This window comes from Candoia aspera, chromosome 3 (assembly GCF_035149785.1).
Source record: "Candoia aspera isolate rCanAsp1 chromosome 3, rCanAsp1.hap2, whole genome shotgun sequence".
Taxonomy (NCBI): Eukaryota; Metazoa; Chordata; class Lepidosauria; order Squamata; family Boidae; genus Candoia; species Candoia aspera.
Genome location: NC_086155.1, coordinates 88,254,235 through 88,280,752, shown reverse-complemented (window position 1 = coordinate 88,280,752; position 26,518 = coordinate 88,254,235). Strand labels below are relative to the sequence as shown.

The window sequence follows — 26,518 nt, the reverse complement described above, 5'->3', positions numbered from 1 at the left end:
TTACAACATCATTTTCAGTAAATTAATTGTTTTCTATATAAAACATTATAAAACTACAAACGATAATGATTCCGTGATACTTCATTGGTTTTGAACAGGAATACTTAGCAAATGCCTTCCAGATATATTGTACTTTGACTCCATAATCTTCCAGCCAGCCGGGTGAATGGCTATGGGTGGATTATAGAATGCAAACTCCAACATACCTGGAGGACAACAGTTTGGGAAAGACTACTGTAGAACAAAATCTTATTTCCCTTTGATTTGATACCACATACCACACCCACACCTGCATTCATATAAAATTAGAAAAAAATGAAATAGCTTGCAAAAAAAGATGATTTAACAAATGTCATGTGCTCTTGCAAGGAGAATGCATAGGACATTTCTGCAGCTGTCGAAAATAGTAAATCATTCTGCTTTAACCTCAGAGTTCAAGCTGGAAGCACTTCTAGTTCCAGGTTCTAGAAGCAACACATTCAAGTTTTGTTCTGGACTTTCCTTCTTTTCCAGAGATTGTTTTGTGAATTGACTATCAACATCATTCTTCTGACACAGTATAAACTCTTTCAGTGCTTGATAATCCTCCAAACAGTATTTAGAAGTCCTTTTTGCACAATCTTGGCAAAATAGTGTGACATGGAAGAGTCTGTTATGCTTTAATAGGATTTCCTGTTGGCTTTGGATCATAACTGTATAAGAATGTAGCAACTATTACCAGAACAGCTCCAAGAAAAAAAACACTAAAGACAAAAGAAAGAGAATAAATGTTTAGAATACATATGTTTTGTACGTTCATAAAATGGGTATTATCCCATCCATCCATCCATCCATCCATCTATCATATTTATATAGCTGCCCATCTCACACAGTGATTTTGGTGGCATACACAATAAAACAATCTAAATAGATAAAACCAATTAAAATATAACAAAAATAAATTAAAAAGATAAAAACAAAATGGCAAAAAAACAGAGAGAGAATATATTCAGTCAACCATCATGTAACCATCTAGCAGGCTCCGCTCTATCATGGGACCCCCAGACCAGTTGACAAAGCCATGTTTTGAGGAACTTCCAAAAGGCCAGCAGGGTTGGAGCCGGCCTCACCTTGGAGGGAAGGACGTTCTACAGGGTGGGGGTCATGATAGAAAAGGCTTTCCTCCTAGGTTGCGCCTGAAGAAACTCCCTAGCTGACAGGACCCATAATGTGATCCTTCTGCTAGACCTGGTGGGATGGGTAGATATGACTGGGGAGAGGAGGTCCCTCAAATAATCTGGTCCCATGACATATAGGGCTTTAAAGGTCATAACCAGCACCTTGAACTTGACCCGAAGCAAACTGGCAACCAAGGCAGCTTGCAGAGCAGAGGCATAGTGTGTGCAGTTCTTGGGGCACACGTAACTGTCCGTGCCACTGCATTTTGCACCAGCTGAAGCTTCCAGATACTCTTCAAGGGCAGCCCCATGTAGAGTGCATTACAGTAATCCATTTGGGAGGTGACTAGGGCATGAGTGACTGAAAGTACAGCCTCCTGATCCAGGAATGGATGCAACTGGTGCACAACACAAAGCTGTGCAAAGGCCCTCCTGGCCACGACTGCCACCTGCTCTTCAAGAAGAAGTCACAAGTCCAGAAGGACCCTAGATTGCGTACCAGGTCTATTTGGGGCAATGCAACCCCACCTAAACCAAAGATGGTAAATCCCCGGATACAGAAGGCCCCCAAACTTGAAGCCACTCAGTCTTGCGAGTGTTCAGCGGAAGCCTGTTGTTCCCCATCCAGACCCCTACAGCCTGCAGGCACTGAGAAAGGACATTAACAATAAAAAAAACCTTTATTCCCCACCCCCCGCAAATTTCAGACAATTCTCACAGAAAAGGAAGAATAGAATTATAGAGAAAAATCTTACGCAATGTTAAGATTCCTTTTTCAATCTAGGATTTCTAACTCCAATCCTGGAAAATTTTGTCTCCCAAATAGAGTAGATGTATCAATGTGTCACACTTTTGTGTCTGTGTATATGCAATTGCCAGAATCCTAACTACTAATTAAAAATAATTGCCTGTAAAATAAGGTAACGTATTTATAACGTTGGTCCTCATCTGTATATATCAACCACTGTCTCTCGGACACAAAACATAAGTATATACCCAGAGATGCTCCTTTCAGCGAAAACAAAGGAAAAAAGCGACAGAGTGGAAATGATGTAAGGGGAAAGGAAGATAAAGGAGAAAATAAAACTGGATGGAAATGAGGAAAGGAAAAGAGATAACTCAATAGAGAAAAGGAAAGAGAAAATTCTGCATTATAACACATTGCAAAAAGGGTTAAATTCACCAGGGAAACAGCACATCCCAGGCTAATTTAGAAGACATCCATAGCTACTTCTAATTCTTTTGTTTCCAATAGCTTCTTCTACTCTTATCAGTAAATGTAAGGCACCAACTTACATTCACAGATAAGAGTAGTTATTTGGGGGGAAAATTCATTTTCTTATATATGGTATTTTACAACCAAATGTTCATTAACATTTTCTCCCCTTTTACAATTTTCTTAAAAGTACATTTCTAAGTTTTCTACATTGAAGCCTGGCCACTGAAAGGATCTGCAAAGGAACAAGAAGAATGAAGAGAAGAAAAACTATTACTGTATATAGATTCTCAAGTTATAGTTTCAGTCCAATCTTTTTTTCTGAGATAACATTGACCCAAAACAACTATTTTAGTCTTTTGCTGTGAAGCACGTTCTCTGTAATGGTAGAAACCAAGAAGCAAATTAAAAAGAATATATTTTTTATATTTGGTTTATCTTCTATATTTTATATAGAAGATCAGGCTGAAGAGAATGGCTGATACAGCTTGTAGGATTCAAAACTGTGGCAACATACCAACTAACTAGCTAACTTCAAAATGCAAGTAATTTCAGATAATATTGTAGGAAAACATTTTCTTTTTGTTTCCCTTTGAATGCAAATGCACTGTGGATCTTTTGTTTATACATTCTGTTTTCAGGAAGTGAAAGAAATATATTAATCATAATATTGATAGAATTGAAATATACAAATTAATTTACATTCAGTCATAATTACATAAAAAGCTGCCTTATTCTGAAACAACTGATCTATTTAGCCCAATATTTCGTAGACCAAAAGTAGGCAACCCACACATTGTATGTTTCTTTCAAGACGTTTCCAGACCACCATCCTGCCCTCACCTTATACCATCAAAATCTGGCAGCAAAATGCAGTTAATAAACTTTGTGGATGAAAGTAGCAAGAAAAGTATGTGTGTTAAACCTCCTTCCTTCTACACAGTTGTTCAGAGTAAATCCACCCTACTGAACTGAACTGGATTTATGTCAGAGTTGACATGTGCAGTATTGCTCCACAAAAGATAGTTCCTCTATTATACTGTAAAATATTTAGTTTATAAACTCACCAAAGCATTTAAATTCAGTTTAAATTATGTTTAATTTACAGTTGTACAAGGCATTTGTGTTTTTTAAAGACAAAGTTAAAAATACAACTTACCTAGTAGGGACAAAATCTTGAAGCCAGAAGTATGAGATTAATGTTGACAATATAATAGATAAAGATGTTGCAAATCCTTTTAAAATATTGTCTGCATATTTTATAACAGCTGCTATAACAAGGCCGCCAAGTGCCTGACAAAAGATTGAAAATTTGGTGGTCACCTTATGAATCTTAATGGTTAAACAGGTGAAACTTGCTCTGCATAGTTTTCATATAGCAAAGAAATCCTGAAGGAAAAATGATTACTTTTATTTCTAAGTTATATGCCATACATTATTCATCATTCTGCAGGAGTCCTGAAAGTCATGATTTTTGTATTGTATTACAGCTAGTCCTCGCTTAATGACCCTAATTGGGATCGGCACCTCCACCACTAAGCAAAGCAGTCGCTAAGTGGGAAATCATGTGACCGTGACTGTGATTCCAGCTGGAGACAAGACCACTCAGTTTCACACTTTCCATTGTTGTTTGCCTCCTAACCACTCCCCCGCCCTTTGGAATGCTCAAGTGCCTGCTTACTGTCTTGTACACATCGAGAGCAATGCAATCGCACCAGCCGCCTGGGGCTGGGAGCTGCGGGCGCGCTACGCAAACAGCTTTCTCTCTTGAAACCCCTTTGTCTCCAATCTCTGTGCTCTGCGAGGGGCACGGGAGAAAAAAAGCAAGCAATATCTGTAGGCAATCTCTCCTTTGCCTGACCCTTTCCCACTGCCAGCGTGATCACATTGCTCTCGATGTGTAGAGAAGCAAACAGCTTACTCCCTTGAAATTCCTCTCCAATCTCTCTGCTCTGGGGGGGGGGGGGAGTCAGGCAAAGGAGAGATTGCCTACAGAAGTTGCTTACTTTTTTTCTCCCTCTCTGCCCAGAGCAGAGAGATTGGAGAGGAAGAGATTTCAAGAAAGTAAGGTGTCTGCTCTTCTGCACATCAAGAGCAATGCAATCAGCAGCACAGGGCTGGGAGGTGGAACATACTAACAGCCTACAGTACTCTCTTGAAATATCTTCCTCTTAAATTATGGTTGTAAATGGGTTGTAAATATGGTCATAATGGGCTATAAAATTATTTTTTCAAAACTGTGGTAACTTTGAAGTACATAGGTTGAAAGTACGGGTGTAAATGGTCGTAAATGGGTCATAAATATGGTCAGAAATGGGCCATAAAATTATTTTTTCAGCACCTTGTAACTTTGAATGGCTGCTGAACAAATGGTTGGTGAGGATTACCTGTACATATGTTTAATAGAATTTCCCAATTTATCAGTATTTTTAATTAATTCAAATATTTAATTGATTCTGCCTGATTTTTTAGCTAAGCACATTTTACTAAAGTAATACATAATATTAAAATGTATTATATTGTATCATAAAATAAAAGCCAAAAAGAGTTTTAAAGTCTTCATCAGACCTACAATTCTTACTGTCTTCTGCTTTTGCATCCAAGTTGGAGCAGTAGCTAGCTACACATGGACAGATTAATACTCTTATTATTAATTAAGAATTAATAAAATGTACAGAAGAACAAGTGAAAGAATGTGTGATAAAATGAGCTAAAATTTTTGGCTGTAATACACACATGGATCAATGGGCAAATATGTAGTTGAAAAGACTGAAATTTCCTTTATGTTCTATCCTTAAAGAAAATTTTTATAAAATGATGTATCATTGGTATCTGTCACCAGAGAAATTGTCTAGAATGTATAAAGGTACTTCAAATCTTTGCTGGAAATGTGAAAAACGTGAAGGAACATTTTACCATGTTTGGTGGACATGTTAAAAAGCTAAAAAAAATTGGATACAAATACATATGTTAATCCAGAAGACTTTAAAGGTTAAAGTACAATTGAAACCAGAGACTTTCATTTTGGGATTAATGGACAGGCAATTAGAAAAAAGTCATGGAACTTTGTCTTTGTTGTTGTTGTTTATTCGTTTAGTCGCTTCCGACTCTTCGTGACTTCATGGACCAGCCCACGCCAGAGCTTCCTGTCGGTCGTCAACACCCCCAGCTCCCTCAGGGACGATTCCGTCACCTCTAGAATATCATCCATCCACCTTGCCCTTGGTCGGCCCCTCTTCCTTTTGCCTTCCACTCTCCCCAGCATCAGCATCCTCTCCAGGGTGTCCTGTCTTCTCATTATGTGGCCAAAGTATTTCAGTTTGGCCTTTAATATCATTCCCTCAAGTGAGCAGTCTGGCTTTATTTCCTGGAGGATGGACTGGTTTGATCTTCTTGCAGTCCAAGGCACTCTCAGAATTTTCCTCCAACACCACAGTTCAAAAGCATCGATCTTCCTTCGCTCAGCCTTCCTTATGGTCCAGCTCTCGCAGCCATATGTTACTACGGGGAACACCATTGCTTTAACTATGCGGACCTTTGTTGTCAGTGTGATGTCTCTGCTCTTAACTATTTTATCGAGATTTGTCATTGCTCTTCTCCCAAGGATTAAGCGTCTTCTGATTTCCTGACTGCAGTCAGCATCTGCAGTAATCTTCGCACCTAGGAATACAAAGTCTAACTTTGTCTTTATATATGATAATTGCAGCAAGACTATTATATATTCAAAAATGGAAAGGTTCGGTACTACCCACAATGGAGGAATGGCTGGTGAAGATGATGGAATTTGTGAAGATGGCTAAATTAACTTCTTTGATTACAGAAAAAACAGTATCTAAATTTATGGCTGACTGGAAATCCCTCACAAACTTTTTGCATGAAATGGAACAAAATGCACTTATGATTTGTGGTTTTGATGATTAGGAAAAGAAACTGGATAATAGAAAAAAGTGAGCTTTTTTCTGTAATCATAGAGTAAGAATTTTGTAATTGTACCTATATTTGCTACAGAAGAAATTGGAAGCTTCTTCTATTTCTTTTTGCTCCTTCTTTTTGCACTTTTTTTTCTTTGTTCTTTCTACTCTTTATTAGTTTGTGTTAGTTTTTTATGTTCTTTGTAAAACTTTTAATAAAATTTATAAAGAATTAATAAAATGTAAAATATGAGCCAAGTACTTGTCCATCATCCCAGTACTCTACTTTTAGAGTCACTGGCCAGCATGCTGGCAGCAGGTATACTTCCTAAGCAAAGCAACTGTATACTGTAGAATAGTACCAGAACACCTTTTCTTTTAAATCCAGAGGAAGTATTACACAAACACACACACAGAAAAAAAATGAAAATTGAAAACAGACCCCAGAATATCTCTGATAGTGTCCGAATTTTATAGCTTCTCCTAAATATACAATGTGTATTTATTTTTTTTAAAAAAACTATTAAAGTTTCAGAATATAGATAAAATGCAGAAGTATAGAAAAGGATTGAAGAAAGACTAAAAGAAAAAAGATAAACTAAAAAGTGCAGAAATAGATAGAAATACAAAGAATGACTTCTGACCTTCTCCAGCACATACAAATGCATAAAACATTAACCTCTTACTCTAATGATAACCATAATAAACATTATTTCTATAAACTATAACAACCTAATCAGCAAAACCCCAAATCAAAACTTCATTTTTTTTCAGTTACAAGCAAAAAGTGCAAAAGCAGTTTCCACGGAGAAACAAAATTTTCAGACAAATTATTTTCTCCAATCAATGCCATCAGCCTCGCCATCTCTGCCAGTTCCACCAACTTCACCATCCATTTCTCCACTGTGGGAATTTGTGAATGCCTCCACCCCTGTGCACACAAAAGTCCTGCTGCCGCTGTCATATACAAAAACGAAGTCCCAAATTTTGTTTCAAGCCATCTGTCCATCAAACCCAAAAGAAAAACCTCCAGCTCCAATTGTACATTCATCCCAAGAATCCCCTGAATTATAATCCATATCTGCTCCCAATATTTCTTAACTTTCACAATGTGTGCATATTTAGATAATCTACATACACTGTGCCAGCCTTTCTTTTTATATGTGAGGAAGCATTAGCTGGACATACCATGAAGTACTTTTTCGGGCCCACAGAAAAGGTTTCATTCCACCATTTCTATCTAAAAGGCAGAGGTTACAACTTCTTCCTATATGATGGAGGAAACCCTCTCCCTTCAGTGAGAAGCAGTGATTTCAGCTGAGTATGGTTCAACTCCTTTTGTACTGAATAATTTGCATCTTGACTCTTGATTGCTTTTTTCTTCATTTTCTCCCCATCTTAAATAGGATGGGACTGTGGGGTTCATCTTATGTTGACCAGAAAAGTATTTCACAGTAAGTTCTTTCACAGTAAGTTCAACAGCCATTCTAGTTACTGCAAATGGAGCCAACTGGAAAGGATAATACCATATGTGGGTCACTGTAACAGTTTATAGTACTCTTTGTAACATGGTATGGCCAAAGACCATGCCTACAGACAAATGTATTTATTTTATATTGTTTTATAAAGGTAGATGGTTCCACCCAGGTAGTTGCTCTACAACTGTTTATTAGTGGTATTCCTGGTGTTAAGGCTGTTGATGGAGCTGCCCAGTTCCAAGTGACTGATGATGGCCAAAAGCATTCCATTCTTCCTTGCCTAATTCTGAAATACTCAAGTTTTACTTTCCTAATTAGGAATAGCCTGATTTCTTACTTTCTAACTGGCATGTCTTATCTCTGTTAACTTTTCTTCTCATTCCTTCTTTATCTGTGTTACATGACCCTCTCGCTTTTGTATAATGGCAAAGCACTAACTTCCCTTCTAAAATGGCATTAGTTTAGCTTTTTAATAACTACTTTCCAAACCTCCCTCCCTCTTCTTGGCTCTCAAAAGGGAACCAGCAGGAAAGCTAGCCACTGTCTCTTCTTAGAAGGCAGAGCATAAAACTGATGGGAGGAGCTTTCCCCCACTGACAGGAAATTCTAACTAGAAGAGGCAAAGTTAACCCCTTCCTGTCAGCTCAATTTCTGGTTACCAAGAAAGAGAAGGTCATTTTTCAGATAATTGGCATCCATAATTTGTGGTGAGGGACAGGGGACTTACCTTGTAAGCATTTATATTAAAACAATTCATTAAAAATTAATGTGCCAGATTAACTGGGACAACTTTTGATTCTTTCCAACCCAATGGAATATTGGAACTTTGTCCTTAGGATAACCTTACAAAAACTGAACAGAACAAGTCCAATTTTGGTATGGTGCGAGAAACTGGCAAAAAAAAAAAAAAAGATTGGGTTTGAAAATGGAGAAAAACATTCCAGAAAAAATTATCTCAGGTATCAATGCCGCCTTGCCTGGGGTGGGAGGGGGGACAGCTGATCATGGGGGTGGTTGGCTTCTTGACGGGGCCAATGATAACATCACTATGTGCCATCTTGAATTTTACATTATTTATTTTACACTTTTATATTTATATATATTTATATTGTATTGTTTTAATGACATTTTATTCTTCTATTTTTAATTGTCTGTAAACTGCCCAGAGTTGTTATAATACAAGTTGGGCGGTAAAGAAATATGACAAATAAATAAATAGGACAGACAGTTGGACAGTTACTTAGAATCTGGTCACATGACTCAGTGTGGGACATGTGCAGCCTGCTGTGCTTCCCAATGCATACATACATATAAACACATAGAGACAATGACAAGGGGAAAGACAAAACACGCAGACACACAACAGGTTGCTACATTACACAGAAGAAAACACAGACACATCCTATGGCCAGTGCTGGTAAAGAGGCTGGAGAGAACTCCAGAAACCATTCTCTGCATGCTCCCCTCTTCCTCCTCATCTGACCTAGAGTGGAACTGCTGTTAAGCAGTTGGAAAGAATTTCCAAAGCTATGCACAGCATGCTTTCCCTGCCTTGTTAAACAGATCGAAAGATTTTAAAGTGTTAGTTGAACAAATCAACCATATGTCCCAATGCATAACTCACAGTGGTAATTTCAGTATTGGTATCTCATAGGAGCACAAGCCCAGTTGGTAAAATGTAATATTGGATGCATTACCTGCAGAACTACAACTATCCAAGTAAGCTTGTTATAACCTTGAAAAAAACCATTATTTGATACAAGTTCTCCATCATAAATGTACACGCCCATCAATCCAAATATACTACCAAAAAATCCTGAAAGACAAGACAGATATTGAGCCATGGTTAGTTGGAGAGAAGAAGTTCTGATTGTTCTTTTGTACTACTGAATAACAATTTGGATTACTCCAATAATTCAGATGCAAGTGGAAACCTCTCCTAGTATCTTTCCATATTAGTTACTATTGTGTGCTGTGTATAAGAAGATACAGTATCTAAGAATGGTGATGACACCCTAGTTGTGAATGTAAAAGCTGATGACAGTTTCAATGCAGTACCTCACAAATGCTATTTGTTTGCTGCATAAGTCAGTTGAAGGCCTCTGTTACACATATAAAGGCTCTAAACAGCTTGTATCAAGCATATGTGAGATATGCCTTAGGTTTTGAATACTTACTTATTCAAATATGCCAATGATTATCGGCTGGATTTAGAAAAATAAATAAATTAAAAAACATTTCAGTTTTAAAACTAGGTTTTATATTTTACTGCAGTATTTTACAATTTTAAATGGTTGTCTTAATTATTTTGGAAGCAGTTTTAGGTACAATTTATCACAGCAAAAAAGTGCCTAACAACTATTACTTGCAGTTGCATCTGTTAACCACTGTGGGGCAGACAAACACTGCTTAATTTTTAAATCAATACTGTAGAATAGTAATATTAACCTCCCCATTTTTAAGGTCTACTGGAGAAGGCTTAATTTTGATTTCCCATCTACATAAAATGAAATTTTATAGGAACCAAGTTAACCCATTCTTATCAGTGAGTTAGCTTTCTGGAAGTTCTACCTGCCCAACTTACTATTACAGGTAGTCCTCAGTTAACAACCACTCATTCAGTGACCATTCGAAGTTATGATGGCACTGAATGAGCGGTGGTTACAACCAGTCCTCAAAGTTCCAGCCGTCCCAGGACCCCCGTGGTCATGTGATCACAATCTGGGAGCTTGGCAACCAGCTCACGCTTACAACAATTGCAGTGTCCCACGGTCACGATTGTCATTTGCGGCCTTCCCTGCCAGCTTCCCACAAGCAAAGTCAATGTGGAAGCCGGCAGGGAAAGCTGCAAGTCATTTGGGGAAGTCTCTCCCACCCATGCACTCTCCCCCAGCCCCTCTGCACTTGCACTGCGCCTCCCCTGCCACCAGCACACCCTCACTGAGCCTTGCTACACTCACACCATGCCTCCTCCACCTCTCGTGCACCGTGTGCCCTCCCCCAGCCGGCAGCAGCCACCCCAAGCCCTGCCACACTCGTGCCACACCTCCCTCACAACTGGTGCACCCTCCCCCACAACTGGTGCACCCTCCCCGAGCCTTGCTTTGCTCACCCTGCACTTTCCCTGCCACCTGCACCCTCCCTGAGCCTTGCTGAGCTCGTGCCACACCTCCACCACCATCAGCATACCCCTCGCTCCCTCTCCTACCTGGCAGCAGCCACTTATCTGCCTGCTGGCTTGCTTGCAAGCTGTCTTGGACTCACAACTTCCTGCCAACTTCCCCACTGACTTTGGTTGATGGAAGCCAGCAGGAAGTTACAAGAAGGTGCTCACTTAACAACCCACGATCCTTGCTTAACAATGGCAACAGGCTGCAGGGATTGCCATCACTAAGCGATGCGGTCACGTGACGTCGTGCTCTATGACTGCATCACTTAGTGATGGAAATTTTAGTTCCAACTGCCATCAAAACTTGAGGACTACCTGTATAGTATATCAAAAACAGTTCTCTATTTTTCTGTGCTTTTTAAATGCTATCACTTTCTGTTGTTGCATTTTTCTGTTTCTGTTTGTGGTGTGATCTATATTAGAAATTTGAATTATGTATTAAAATAGGGAGCACTACCTTGTATAATTTAACAGCAAGTAATTAGCAAATTTAATAAAGATGGATACAATTAATGTAAGACTTTCCACCACAATTTAAAGACATTCAACTGCAATTTTAAATTCACATTACAACTTAAGAGGAGTTATGAGAGGAACTTTTTTTTTATCGGCACTCTTATGATCGTAGTACTTTTTATATAGGAACACAGTACATAAAATGCAGATCTAATAATAGTACCTATTTTTGCCTTTTCTCTTTAAAAGCAACAGTCCGTATTCCTGTATCCACTTACTGGGAGAAAATATTCATTTGTTTTCATCTTTAGTTAAAAATAATTCTATGATTTTTTTTTTATCCTAGACTTCTAGACACACAGGAAAATATCTTTAAATTAAAGCATTCTTAAACAAAACATCTGTAGAGACACATAATATTTCCAATTTTTTGGTCCTTAAAAAGAAGGGTGTTAGATATATAATTGCCACTTGGGTTCTCACAGCGGGCAAGTGACAAAACATGCATTATGACACAAAAACTGACTTAGATACTTGCATCAGATGGCAGGACACAAGTATGTAAGGGCAGGTTTTGCATCATGACATCACCACATACTTGTAATTTTGATGTAATCTTGGTCTGTTGCAGATGCCTGTGATAATGACTATAGAAAGATGGTAACATTTAGTTTAATTTAATCTGGTTCTCATATAACACATAAGAAACAAGCTGTTTGAAATGAGACATACAGTATTTTTTCTTTGATAACAGAACCCCCATCATACCAAATACATAAAATATACTTGAAGTTCCAAAAGGAAGTTGTCATGTAGCAAGAACAAGACCACTTTTTAAAAATGTACATTCTTTGTCTCACAGTACTAATTGCACTGTAATTTGGATCCTGGCCATTGCCTTTATCATCCATTAAATATTAGCAGAAATCAAACAGAAACTGATTCAAGCAATAAATATTCTGAACAGGATGTAGGTGATAGAGTTCCTTATAGCAAAGTTAATATCAAACAGAGCATAGCCTCTATAACAATTTATCTACGCTTAGTGTGCTGAAGTACTCTAATTATGGTCTGATGCATAACTGAATCTCTCTTCTAGATTTTCCTTTAAGTAAGACTTACCTAGCTGAATATTTCTAATCCATACCGATTGTTTTGTTTCTTTCAAAATTTTTTCAAAGTATACTCCAGCAAATCCACTAGAAAAGCAGGCAATAAGTACTGCTATCAAGCCCACAAACTGTGATCCTGCTGAAAGTTCTTTAGCTGTTGTTGCCTGTGAATCTGATGGCCACTAAAAGAAATAAAAAATGTGTATTGAAATACATTCAAATTGCTGAATAAAATGAACAATGAAAGAAGTGGAAAAAAATTGCTGTGACACACCAGAAACATCTCTTATAATGGTATTTACAGCCAGTTCACATAAAAATTTCACAGATAAGTCAGACACATCAGTTGATGGATATTCATTCAAGCATGTGATTAATCTATGCAAGTGACTAGTCACTTCATATGAAAGAAATTGTACCAACAAAAGAAATCATTTGAGTTTTGAATACAAAACCAAGCTGAGGCAATACTCTTCTTAGGTCAACTCAAAATAGCATGCAATAGAATTTTAAGAACTACTAAGCTGTTTTCTAATCTTATTCAACTAAGAGTTATAATAAATTTATATGTCATTCGCAGACTTACTAAATAAACATTTCATTACTAGTTCTAAAGTAAAGCTAGGTAATGAAGAAGAGGAAATTCTCTTAACACTTCAGGTATAGGCAGTACAACATTAACAAACAGAATTAAATTTAACATGTAAAGTCTTACATCTTGAGAGAAAAAAATGAAAGGCACAAGCCCAGGATGGGAAAAATTGACTTGGCAGTAGTACATGTGAAAAAGATCTGGGTGTTCAAGTTGAACATGACCCAACAGCATAATGCAACTGCTAAAAAGCAACTGCTCTTTGGGGGTTTGCTAACAGAAGCATTGAGTTTAGATCATGGGAAATAACTGTCCCACTCTACATTTGGAATACTAAGTTCAGTTCTGGGCACCACAGTCTAAAAAGGACATTGACAAACTGGACTGACTTCAGAGGAAGGCTACCAAGATAGTAAAGGGACTAGAAACTTACTATCTGTAAGTTTAGCTCTTTTTCATTATTGCTGATCTGCGAAACAGGAGCCAAATTTTATCTGAATGCAGTATAAAGTTTCCACTAACAAAACAAATTAAGATAGATATTCCCTGTCAATATTCAGAAGTATATTCATAGTAATATTTACCTGTACAAATGCAACACCAGCCATCAGAATCACTAAAGAAAGCCACTGATATACACCTAATTTCTTACTGAGCATTGACACAGAAAATAATGCAGTGGTGAGGATTTTCAGCTGATACGTGACCTAAAAAGGTAAAAGAAAAAAAAATTAAAACAGCCCATGATTTGTTTACTGAATTTTAGCAATAAAACACTATCAAAAATAAGTACCTGGTAAGTGGCTGCATCCAGATTTGACAAAGCAACATAGAGCAGGTTATTCTGTAGAGTGTAAATCCCAGAAGGAATAGCAAGTTTAAGTGTCTCCATTGGCTTGTTAAGAATTTCATCATGTAACACTCTGTTTAGAGCTCGTAAACTGCACTCTGTGCAAGGAGAGAATAATACATTATTTACATATTTTTTGGCTAGAAGGAAGCCTATCAGTTTTAATCACTTTGTAGCTAAAAATTTTAATGCTTTTGTGTGGAACATGCAATTTCTAAGAGAAAATCACATAAGCATGCAAGGCAAATGCTTTTGTTTAAGGAACGATGTCCACATTCACATTGTGTTCATCTGAAAAGCAGGCACTGGGCACTGTCATATTTTAAAGATGTGAAGGACCTAGATTCCCCTCCTTCTTGTTATACCACTTTTATTTCCTTAAATAATGAACATGGGCAGACACAGCTAGACCAAAATCTAGTAAGTGGACTTGAGTTCCTATGGGTAAGCCCTACCTACGCAGTATAACCAACACAGTAAAGTAAGAATCAGAAGACAGCTGATTATGTCATCCATGGCACTGATGAATCAATTTGAACTTCCCTTCCTGGTAACTACTCTCCCTTACGCCACCTACCTCACACCCTAAAAAACCCCATTTGATGAAGGTTGCTTTGACTTCAAGCAGCTGGCATAAAGGAAAACCCTGTCCAAACTGAGAAGTTCCATTCCTCAAAGCTTAATGCTTCTGTTAAGTTTAGGTAGCTAAGTTTATGTTAGCTACCTAAACCTTTTAAAAAGCAAACCACAATTTCTGAGTCCTCTATGTATGCTTCTTTAATAAATATACTTATTTGAAAACTGCATTTGACTTAATCTTAGGGAAGGGTTTTATTAACTCCTTATGATATCTAAAAATAATTATGAGACACCTACTGCTGTCTTTGTAAACCAACAAAATGCAAGCCATAATTTTCAAAAGTTCAGCAATGACCACTGCAGTTGAAGACAAATAGCGAGGTCCTTCTTCTTTCAGTGTCCGAGAGTAACGCATAGTCAAAACCAAACTAGTTGTCTGGAAGACTAATATGCCCAAAGACAGGTATTTTAAGTTGGTAGACATAGCTCGACTATCACCTTCCTGAAAAGGAAAGATAGAAAAAGACAGAGAGAGAAAAGAACACAGAAATTAATTATAGGGATTACTTTGTCACATAATATACTCCCTGGTGGGAGCAGGGCCTGCATATAACATGGGGCGGGGGAGGCTGATGGGTCACAACTGGAGAGGCAATGAGGCAATATAGCATTCTTACTGATGGGAACGGCTATGACTTTCTTTCTTTTTTTTCTTACAGCATGTGGGATTTACAGGCCTGGGGGAGGGTTGTTTTATTTTTTTAAATAGTTAAAGTGATTAGGACTCACATTATTTTATAGATTAATTTATTTGATTTATTTGAATTACATTAGTTTATTAGAGTTATTAGAATTACATTAGAGACTAATTTAACTGGCTATTGAATGCCTCCTCCTTGCCTTAAATGTCTACTCCTGGGTGGTAGTTTTCTTAAGGCAGGCCCTACGGCTACCTCTAACTTCAGCTTACTTTTATTATTTTATTTTATTTTATTTTCTATCCTGCCTTTATTATTTTTATAAATAACTCAAGGCAGCGAACATACCTAGTACTCCTTCTTCCGCCTATTTTCCCCATAACAACAACCCTGTGAGGTGAGTTGGGCTGAGAGAGAGAGAGAGAGAAAGAGAGACTGGCCCAAGGTCACCCAGCCTCTTCCCCACCCCCAATTTTTCAATATTATCTTGTTGAAAAGTTTCAGAACATTCAAAGCCTTCACAGTTTTGTGATGTTTCTGCTGGCCTTAATAAAAGTATTGCCTATCTGTGGGCTTTTTGCATGATTTGGGCATGATTTGGGATTGTCACTGAAAAGGGTGCTGAAAAATGTTTCACATTGGTCAGGATTCCTCTATATAGAGGGAAGCTCTTGCCTATAGTTTTAAGAATCATAGCTTTAAAATCACTGGGGCTTTTTCCAACTTGTCCCTCATTTCTAATATACTTAAAAAGCAGTTGCTTGTCTCTGCGGGATGGAAATAGCAGACAGCTGTTTAGAAGAGAATGCCAACCCTACCCATATCGTTTGTTCCTAAACAAGGCCTCAAAGATGCCATTTGATTTTTGCCACACTCTAGCCCTGCCACTCGTAAAAGAAAACGAAAGCTGCTCACTGTGAAGGAGTTAGGGTTCTACTAGTCCTCTCAGCACTATTTGCTCAGGAAGAGAAGTAAAAGACCCATCATCCTTGCCTAAAGTGTTGCTTCTCCCTCTGGTCTATAGAATTAAGGTGGGAAAGCAGGAAGAAAAGCTTGGCTGGTAACAGTGCTGAGGTTAATTAAAAAAAACAAGGAACAGGAAAAATTCACCCTTTGGGGCACTTACCAGCAAGATCATCTGTGCTCTCTGGACATTTGTTTACTCTTACTAAGTGTATCTGTGGCTTCTAAATAGCAGAAAAAATTAACTAACTAGTTTCACATCAGGTGAAGAGGAACAAACATTTGAAAGTGGCTCAGGTGCTGAGTGAAACAACTGAAGATTAGGGTAAAGGTAAAGGTTTCCCTTGACGTAAAGTCCAGTCGAATCCGACTCTAGGGGGCGGTGCTCATCTCCGTTTCTAAGCCTTGGAGCCGGCGTTGTCATAGACACTTCCGGGTCATGTGGCCAGCATGACGACTCGGAACGCCGTTACCTTCCCGCCGAAGCGGTACCTATTGATCTACTCACATTTGCATGTTTTCGAACTGCTAGGTGAGCAGGAGCTGGGACGAACAACGGGAGCTCACCCCGCTGCGCGGTTTCGAACCGCCGACCTTCCGATCAGCAGCTCAGCGGTTTAACCCGCAGCGCCACCGCGTCCACTGAAGATTAAACTACATAAACTACATAAACTGAAGATTAAACTACATAAATTTGTTTTCCCCACATCCTGTAACTACTAAGGTAAGTACTTGGGTTTCCAGTTTGGATCAGCCCCCACCCCCAAAAAAACAAAGATCCAATTGGAAACCCCATAAATATAAAGTAAAAGGTAGGTAGTCACACAGATTCAGGAAAATACACATTTGAATAAAGAGGAGCAAAAATAAATGGCAGCACAGTGTCACACCCTGTCCCCGAATGCCTCCCTAATTCAAAAACATATTTTCTTGGGCCACTGTACGAGCCCTGCAAAATGTGTGGCCTTCTTTCAGCAGCAGCCAACAATACAGAGAACACCTTGCCCATGTTGGTTCTGAATAGTGCACACCTCTAATGCTGGCAGACCACTGTCCAAGCCTAAGCCAGTGGCATCCCACACCCTTCCATCTTGTCCCAAATTGCGGCAGAGCTATATGACACTGCTGGAAGAAATCTTGAGATTCAAGAGTAGCAAGTCTATTGCTTCTTACCATCTAACTCCAAGGAAGTACATTCCCTGAACTGTCTACATTCAATAATGGGCTGGATGAAAGGGAACAAACTAAGCCAAAAGTGTTGTTGGTCAGTAGGAAGCCAAGTTCTAGGCTGATTCAGTCTGTTATGGATAGGGTTGTACTTCCCCTGAAAGAGAAAGTCCACAGTGCTCCCTGATCTCCGTCTCTCTATGGATTCCCAGGTAGTGACAGAGGCAAGGAATGCACTGCTCCATCATGTTTAGAGCATCCGCTGCAACCATTCTCGAATCAGTGAGGCTTGACAACAGTTATCCTCCTCGCTTGGTTACAGGGCAACGACTACAATGTGTTCTGTGCAGGGCAAACCTTGAGAGATGTCCAGAACCTTCAGTTGCTGTATTCAGGCTGCTAATGGATGCATGCTATTAGGAACATACTGTGCCCATACTGGAAGACCCACTGACAGCCAACTTTTTTTAAAGCACAATTTAAGGTGTTGTTCTGGCCTTTAAAATCCTGAATTGCTGGGGCTATCTCAATATGAGCCTCGTGTGGAGCAGAGTGGTAGGCAGCAGAATTGCAGCTGAAACTCCCCCCACAACCTGAGTTCGATCTCAGCAAAAGTTGGTTTCTTGGGTAGCCGGCTCAGGTCGACTCAGCCTTCCATGCTTCCGAGGTCGGTAAAATGAGTACCCAGCTTGCTGGGGGAAAGGTAATTACGACTGGGAAGGCAATGGCAAACCACCCTGCTCTATAGTCTGCCAAGAAAAACGTTTGCGAAAACGGCATTCCCCAAGGAGTCAGTAAATGACTCAAGGAAATGACTTTCTTCTTTCTTTCTCTCATCTCAATATGAACCAGTCCAGAAAGAACAGTAGGACACACTCTCTTAGGGATGTAGGCACTTTCCAAGCACCATTCATTAGACCAGGGTTTCTCAACCAGGGTTCCATGGAACCCTAGGGTTCCATGAGAGGTCACTAGGGGTTCCCTGGGAGATCACAATTTATTTAAAAAATAAATAAAATTATTTCAAATTTGGGCAACTTCAAATTAAAGTGGTAAGTTTCACTCTTTATTTTTAGTTTAAGAACACTGTAAATGCATATTGTATATACAGGTCTACACATGAAATGAATATAATGATTTTGTAACTTCTGGCCTATATTTGAGCCTGAGTGTGCAGGGGTTCCTTGATATTTCAAGTGTTCCTCCAGGGTCAAAAGATTGAGAAAGGCTGTATTAGACACATGAGAAAAGGCCCTTCCTTGTGCTAGCCTGAAGCTATGCAGTAGATTTCCTCAGGAATTTTAGTAAGTTTTCATTTTTTTCCCCCTGTTTCAGAAAAGGAATCAAGACTTCCTTCTTTAGCCAGGGCTTTTTAGTCTCAATGGGTTAAGAGTGACTCTGTTTTTATCTGATGTTAATTGCTTGTTCTGTTTTTATTAATTTAAACATAGTTTTGTTGGGGAAGAAAGATAAGATATAAATTGTAATAAAAAAACTAAAACCAAGTTCTTTGAAAACAATTCACAAAGGACATTTTTACTCGATGTAAGGTTCTAAATCAACTTGAATGAAGAGTCAAAAAACAATTCAATTTTAAATTAAATGTGTTTGAGAAAGAGATGTCCGCAGATGTATATCCCAATGTCATTTAAAAGAAATAGGTCTAATTGTAGTTGTAGCATTCTGAAAATCAGTTATTTGGATTGGGCAGATGGAGAGTTATACTATAAATTGTTATCAGTTGAGGAAAGGATACAACTATATAGCTTTTCATTGTATTTGTGACCAAAGTCACACAGTTTTTGTACCCAGGAATAATTTAGAGTCTACTGTCATCTTGTACTTTGAGAGAAGAATTGATGAGAGGATTTCCATTTCTTTATTTTCTTTACTCTCTTTTAGAGAAGGATAGTTTCAGAGTAGGTGAAAACTTGCATTGACTCAGCCTAGATTAAACATCAGCTGAAAAAAGTATTGGCTTGGTACAATTATGAGGTGAACTGTTCATCTGAATAAAAATAAACAAAATAGGAATACTGGAAACCTATTTGCATGTGCCATATTTTAAATTAATATAGTACTAAAAAGGATAGCAAGCTTCTTCTTAGAGAATATTAATAACGTGGGAGGATACAGGAATTATGAAAATTATCTAAGACATTGTGAATTTGGGGCATAAGGCAAGCCTAACATGTTTTGGGGACTTTCCCATTATCTCCATTTAAATTTTTGCTCAAATGTGAATTCAGGTAGTGAATAAATCCATATAATATCTCTCTCTCTCTCTCTCTCTCTCTCTCTCTCTCTCTCTCTCTCTCTTGGGAGAGCCAGTTTGGTGTAGTGGTTAAGGCATCAGGCTAGAAACCAGGAGACTGAGAGTTCTAGTCCCACCTTAAGCACAAAGCCAGCTGGGTGACCTTGGGCCAGACACTTTCTCTCAGCCCTAGGAAGGAGGGCTTTCTTGCCAAGAAAACTGCAGGGACTTGTCCAGGAGTCTCCAAAAATTGGACACGATTGAACGGATTAAAAATATATATACTGTATGTCTATATTTTTAGAATCCTCCTGCATGTTCTTCATGTCTCCAGTGCATTTTTAGTTTAATTTGGAGATAATTTTAAAAAATTAAAATATAAGCCAGTAAGAATTACATATTTAAGTTAATTATTTCATATGTTAACTTCTTATGAACTATTGACTATAGCCTAGTCAACCTGTTTGTTGCAACAAGATGAATGGTTTTTTACTCTGAATTCAAGTTTTACAACTTTTGTCCTAAGTTATCAAATAATTTTTGTTCATTTAAAATAAACAACATTAACAAGTCTATCCACAAACTCCAAACCAAAGACACTGCTACATAGATTTAGGTTCTGAACCTAAATCTATTTAATGTATATTCAAAGCAATACAACTGATCCTATAGTAAGGTAGACATACAGTGGATAAACCCAAGATTAGTATCTACAATAATCAAAGGCAACCTACAATATTCAGTCTTTTGTGCTGTTTTTCCTGCCTGACTTACTGCATGTGGGCTATCAATTCTGATCTAAATGAATGCAAGCCAAGCTCATAAAATGTATTTGCATATTCAGTGCTAAGATTTCTAATCCACCTTAGTGTGCAGCTCCCATACCTGCTTTTCACACACACAGTTTTGAAAACTAAGATTTCTAAAAGCAACATTATAACACAGCCTTGAGATCTACTAATCAGTGAAAAAAGGCAAAGAAAAAAAAGCCTGACAAACCTCAAACTCTTTTGGCATATTAAAGAGCACATCACTGGACCCCAAAACCATTAAACATTTTACCAATATTCAGCATAACTATGAAAATTTTCAATCCTAACAATGTTTTCTCAATAAAATACAGACTATTAGAAAATGTTTTTAAAATGCATATAGAGATATACCAACTTCAAACACAGCCTTCTCTTTGTGAATTGCCATGATTCCCAAACAGAAATGTTAAAGAGGAGACCATTCATTCAATCTTGTGGTTAAGGTACATCAGGTATATCAGCTGGTACGCTGCTGCTGTACAATTTCAGAACAAAATGAAAACCTCAAAAATTTCTGTAGTCACAACTTGCCAAATCCAATTTTTCATGCCCACAATCTTCTTCAGTAAACATCAAACAAAGTTTATGCAAAATGTTCATTTTTCAGTAGTAGTAGTAGTTCCACAGTTTGCTAACTGTAAATGATGGATTTCACACAGCTCACATGGACAGAAAGTAATGTACAAAGAAAAATGCTTTCAGTGCAGTGTAGTCTCTAGTACTGTATTAAAGCCAAATGACGTGTCAGCACTTATGCAACAACAATCTACATTTTCACAGGCATAATAAATTACCCATTATTCTACCTGATACAATAATAACAGGGTTTTGACTCTGTTTCCTCTGGCTAAGCAACCTAAGATTAATGATCTTCAACATGAGATATCATTTCACAAAGCACTTAATATTAAATATTAAATACAGAACCAGTGTCATTTCCTCAAGTGGTTACTGGAGCCTTAGTGTTCTAAGCATAAATGACTGTTGCCCTAGCTCCCCACTCCTTTCCAGGGCTTTAATATCCCTAAAGACTTTCAAATATAAATACTTTGCTACAAACATACTACTTGACATTATTTCAGAAATACATTAAACATATTTTGCTCTGAACTCTCTATGGGAAGAGGAGCAGCATGTGAATAAAAATAATCCAGTTGCAGGAAAAACAGTATTGTGACACTTCAATCTGACTATGTATGTGTAGAATTGTGCTGTAAGTATTTTGAAGGGTTCACTAATGGAGTTAATATAAATTGGACAATAACCCCACAAACTTCTATTTGTTGGGATGACAGGTATGTGCTGCTGCTTCCTTGTTGCTGTGTTTGTCCAAAAGCTGGTAAAGGGTCACAGCATGGGTCACAGCATAGTACCTCTATGAGCATGAGAGGATAAGCTGTTGTAGCACATAATGCCCCAGAACCATAATTTATTTCATAGAGATAGCCACATCTGTATCCCAAGATGCTGTACAGTGCCACATTGTGTGATGGTGCTTCAACGTTCCTTTAGTTTTGCTTAATCAAATTCCTCTTTGTTGCAGTATTTGGATGACATTCTCTATCTCAAGGACTTGCTAAAGAAATATAATGCAAATGTTACTAAAAATGTAGAGAGAATCAGGCTATGAAATATAATTTTCTAATAATCTGCATCCTTGAAAAGAAACACCACTGGATTCCTCTAGCTCTTTTGCATATTGGCAATCAGATTTTAACTGTCAAATTAAATCTGAGATTAACCCATAAGTAATAATTAACCCATAATTCCATAAGAGGTCCAATTCAGCCTGTCTTGCACAACTCAGATTATAATAAGCATGCAGTAATCAGATTATAATAAGCATGCAGTAATCAGGAATGATCCTATCTGTCCTTTGAGGTCGGGGGAGGTTTGTGTCTTCATATCTCCCTCTTTGGCAAGAACACAAAAACCTCTGTAATAATGGCTAATTTGTTATGAAACTCCTTGCCCTGGGAAATCTCCTTATTTCTTTGGTGTATTTCTTTGCTATCTCCTAGTCAGCACCTGGCTGGTCTTGTCTAAGTTCAGAATCGAAGTCAAATCAGATCTGGTGAAATACTACCAGGGATTACCAGACTTACACACTAGGTGAAGTTGAAAACACTTTCCAGAAAAGGCAGCAGGAAACCAGTTTCATGCTGTTGTCAAGAAAATTTCATGGCTTTGTCATCAGGAGGTGAGCTTGAACTGAAGGCATCTTTACTTTTGAATACAGCTTTACTTTTATCTCTTTTCTGGACTGTTTTCTGCAATTTCTGTTCCAACTATGTATTTTTAATTGAACTTTTAAATGTATTGTTAGCTGCCTTGGGCAACTTACAAATACAGGTGAATGAATAAATAAGCCTCACATTTCCTGTGTTGCTTGTTTCCAATTCACTTTACTTCACTCCACTATATTTATATTATCTAAATTTGCATTTTGCTTTGATTTTTTATGATGCAACACTTACTAGAGTATTCTAAGCATTAGCAATATCCAAAAAAGCAATTTAAATAAGCACATATAGAAAACTATCGCATGCATAGTGCAGAGATAAAACATGATTCCAGAGAGATCGATCCTAGCTTTTCTAGTCAAAACTGTTGTGCAGTTCTTTTGTCCTTATCTCCTTAACTACATTTTGTGGCAAAGAAAAGATAGAAAAGTGGCAAAATATGAGAGGTTTGCAAATGGAAGATGACAGTGTCTGAAACTCACTAGTCTAAATCAGGTGTGGTGCAACTTGATTCATGATGGTTGCTATAAAAGATATAGGAAAGGTAGATATGGTTTTCAAGTATAGAAACAGGAGATATACTGCCACTTCAAGGAAGTGCTTAGCTCAACCTTTGATAATGCATCTTAATCCCAGGATATTAACCTGTTGAGTCACCTTCTGTCTATCTGCTAACATTGTCCTTTTTCTTTTACTTTAAAAAAAATTCTTTGCATTAAAAAATCAGCTAGTAACAAGTTCTACTGTTGAAAGATTTCCTTTCAATAATGATTCAACAAAGAACAGTGATATATGAGTAGTGTTTTACCTTTCAAAATATTTGTACAAAAGATTGAAGCATTCCAATGAGGGCAACTTTACCAGTTAATCAGGTTCACCATAAAGAGTAACGATACTGTTCAGAGATTACCCGGTCGAGGCATATAACGTACGTGTGATTAAGCTATTTTCATAGCCTATTCTGATTGAAAGGATATTGAAAAGGACAATATTAATAATTTGTGCTAATAGCTCCAAATCCTTTAAATACCGTATATAAAATACTCAGTTTTCCTATTGGTTCCCTACAAAAGTTAGTTCCTGTTTTATCTGTGTCATTGTACCATGACAAGTCTCTTATCTGACAAGATCACATTTTTCTCCCATATTTTTTTCAAGAAGAAGTAGGGAAAGCTCCAGTTTAAAAATACAGTTTTTCCTGAATATTTTTAAAAAAGTAAATGAATTGAAAAATCTTTTAAAATGGAAAAATAAAATATGATGTTGTAAGGCTAGTACATCAAGATATATCAGAATATTCCTTAAATAGTTATACATACATCTCCTAGCACTATTAATCAAAAGGAGCTATTCTATCTCTTTCACTTAAATGTTTGTTTTTCTAATAAGAAAAAAAATGTGGACGATGTAGGAGAAAAATAACAGAATTACAAATGAAAGATTATATCCTCTAAATTCCAAAGCTTTTAGAAGAACAATTACACAATGAATGTCATGTCTACTAGCATCCATCATAAAATGACTATCATAACAGGATCATATAAGGGAAGGGTAGAGGAATGAGAATCTAGGAATTATGGAAATTCTGGGATTCACTGAGTTTGGAATTACTAATGCTCAGATGATTAATAGTTGAGTACAGACAGGATGTAGTATTTTTATACTGAATTAGCCATTTCTATACCAAACTTGCTCTGTATTATAAGAATATAAGAACTATTAGTGATGTTTACACAAATACAACTGTCTATGCAGCATTTATTAATACATTGGTATTGCATGTGTGTTACTCCCTCTGTTAGTAGAGAAAGTTTGGTAATAGGCCCCACACAGTAAAAAACACACAGCAACCTATAAGTTTGGTCCAAGATAGGAATTAATTCAAAGGGCATATAGGAACTGTCAACAGCCAAATATAATTTTAAAATATAAATATGCCTCTATATAGTATAAATTAATAAATAATGTGGTAATTTTTAGGAATGTTTGCCATTTGTGTATGTGTTTGATGTTATTTTCTATACCTGGTATGACAATTGCTTCAAAATTGTTTATCAATAAGCACTACTATTTCCTACTGTATGCTTTGAATGAACCATAATGAATGATCAACATTCATTTATAGAAGAAAGCCCCAGGATTTTTTTTTTTAATAATAAGGCTAGCCTACCTTTTCATTTTTCTTTTCCCTTGCCAATACATTGAAAATCTTACCATTTTATTCCCATTTTATTCTCAGGTATCTATACTACAAAAATTGTTTTTATATGTAAACAAGCAGATGAATGAATGTGTATGGCAGGAGTGGACATTTGGTCAGGTGTTCCTTGTTTCAAGCATCACTGATCTATATTGCCTCATATTTTTACACACGTTGATTTAACATGCCCATTGTACCGTAACTCACCATTTGGAATAGTCGTTCATTCTGCTGCTCGTCCCCCAAGACTATTGTTTCTTAATCCCCTCGCTCATGTCTGAGCCGCTTCCTGACAATGGTTATAAGTTGACTTCCTAGTTCTGCAAGGTTTCGCGTTTAATTTCTATAGTTAGAGGTTAGGAGTAAAAACTCATCTCCAAGCGTTGTGAAGCTTCACTCCTCAATTATTACGTACAATCCGCTCCAGTTAGCGAAGCGAGGCAATCAGCACTCGGTGCATGCTCTGAGAATAGACACTTTCTTTCATTATTTGATCACATAATCAATCGACAGCAAACCTTTGCTGCCAAAGCCGAGTTCAAGACGAAGCAAGGTTTCACTAAACCAGCAAATTCCATCCCAGCCGCAAAGGAAAAGGAGTCTAACTGCTCTAACTTGAAGGAATGGAACTCCGCATATCCTCAGGAAGTGTTCTTCTTCAGGAAGATTTCAGATAGCCTCGATATTAAAAAGCAGCCTTTAACTCTGACGAGACGAGGGAGAGCGCTAGTTCAATCCTAACCTGCACCTCTCCACTTTTGCCCGCCATGGGGTTACCCTGCATCCCAACCCTCACTCCTCTTCTTCAGTTTCTGGGTTGCTTCAGCCTAAGCTGCATCCTTCCGACCGTATCCTCCCAGCCACCTCCTTCCTGTCCGCTCGCGCTTAGTTCCTAGCTGCGGACCTGCCCTCCTTGCTTAGCAATCCCCGTTTCCGCTTAGCCCTCCCGGGTCTTCTCTCCCAATTCTCACCTGCCGCGCTGCGAGCCTGGCACGCTTCCCTTCCGGGTGCTTCTTCCCCGGTGCCGCCCCGTCAATATTCCGGCTGCAGCCGCGGCTCCGCCCACTCGGTTCCCAGCCCCGCGGCCCTTCTCACGCGTTGCCGCCTTCTAGGAGGCGCTGGAAAGGACGCTCTGTGGCGGGAGAGGCAACAGACGGAGCGTCCTGGAAGAAAGGGGAATGGCAACATCCGAAGAGAAAAGAGGGGCTCAATGATTGATGCAATCTCTCTTCCCACCCTGCTCTTTCCCTCCATTTGCCACTTGCTAAAATACATTCCAGTCTGTGGGAGCCTGTATTTCAGACAGCCTTTAGGATGCCCACTAACTCTTAAACAGCTTCTAGCAGGGCCATTGTCAACTGACATGTGCATTTTCCAGCTTTTCACAGAAGGGCAAATAAATGCATATAAACAAATACTTGCTATTTTCTGCTCTTGTTTTTTATTTTTTCTGAGGAAAAAACCCTCAGTCTGTGTGGAGTGTGTTTGTTATTGTTTTTATTGTTTTATATTATGACTGCTTTTATGTTGTTAGCCGCCCAGAGTCACTAGATAGAGATGGGCAGCAATATAAATTGAATAAATAAAAAAATAATAATAAAAAAACCTTGGGGATCTGGAGATTTGAAGTGAGAATCTGTGAATGGCAAATCTCTTTTATC

The 26,518-nt window shown here is 38.0% G+C and overlaps 1 protein-coding gene across 3 annotated transcripts; it reads right to left on the bottom strand.

Moving 5' to 3' along the window:
- Positions 1–313: 313 nt before the first annotated feature.
- Positions 314–25,913, bottom strand: SLC35A3 (solute carrier family 35 member A3). 3 transcript variants are annotated; one of them, XM_063298312.1, is made up of 8 exons: positions 25,065–25,458; positions 14,818–15,022; positions 13,885–14,039; positions 13,676–13,798; positions 12,510–12,681; positions 9,460–9,578; positions 3,533–3,666; positions 314–743 (listed from the first exon to the last, which is right to left on the bottom strand). In XM_063298312.1, exons 1-8 carry the CDS (start codon positions 25,065–25,067, stop codon positions 653–655), a joined length of 1,002 nt encoding a protein of 333 aa, XP_063154382.1. In that variant the 5' UTR covers positions 25,068–25,458; the 3' UTR covers positions 314–652. The 3 variants fall into 3 exon arrangements, with proteins under 3 accessions (XP_063154382.1, XP_063154381.1, XP_063154383.1); XM_063298311.1 differs by lacking the exon at positions 25,065–25,458 and adding an exon at positions 20,770–21,682; XM_063298313.1 differs by lacking the exon at positions 25,065–25,458 and adding an exon at positions 25,829–25,913 and having other exon boundaries at positions 315–743.
- Between the last annotated feature and the right edge of the window lie 605 nt (positions 25,914–26,518).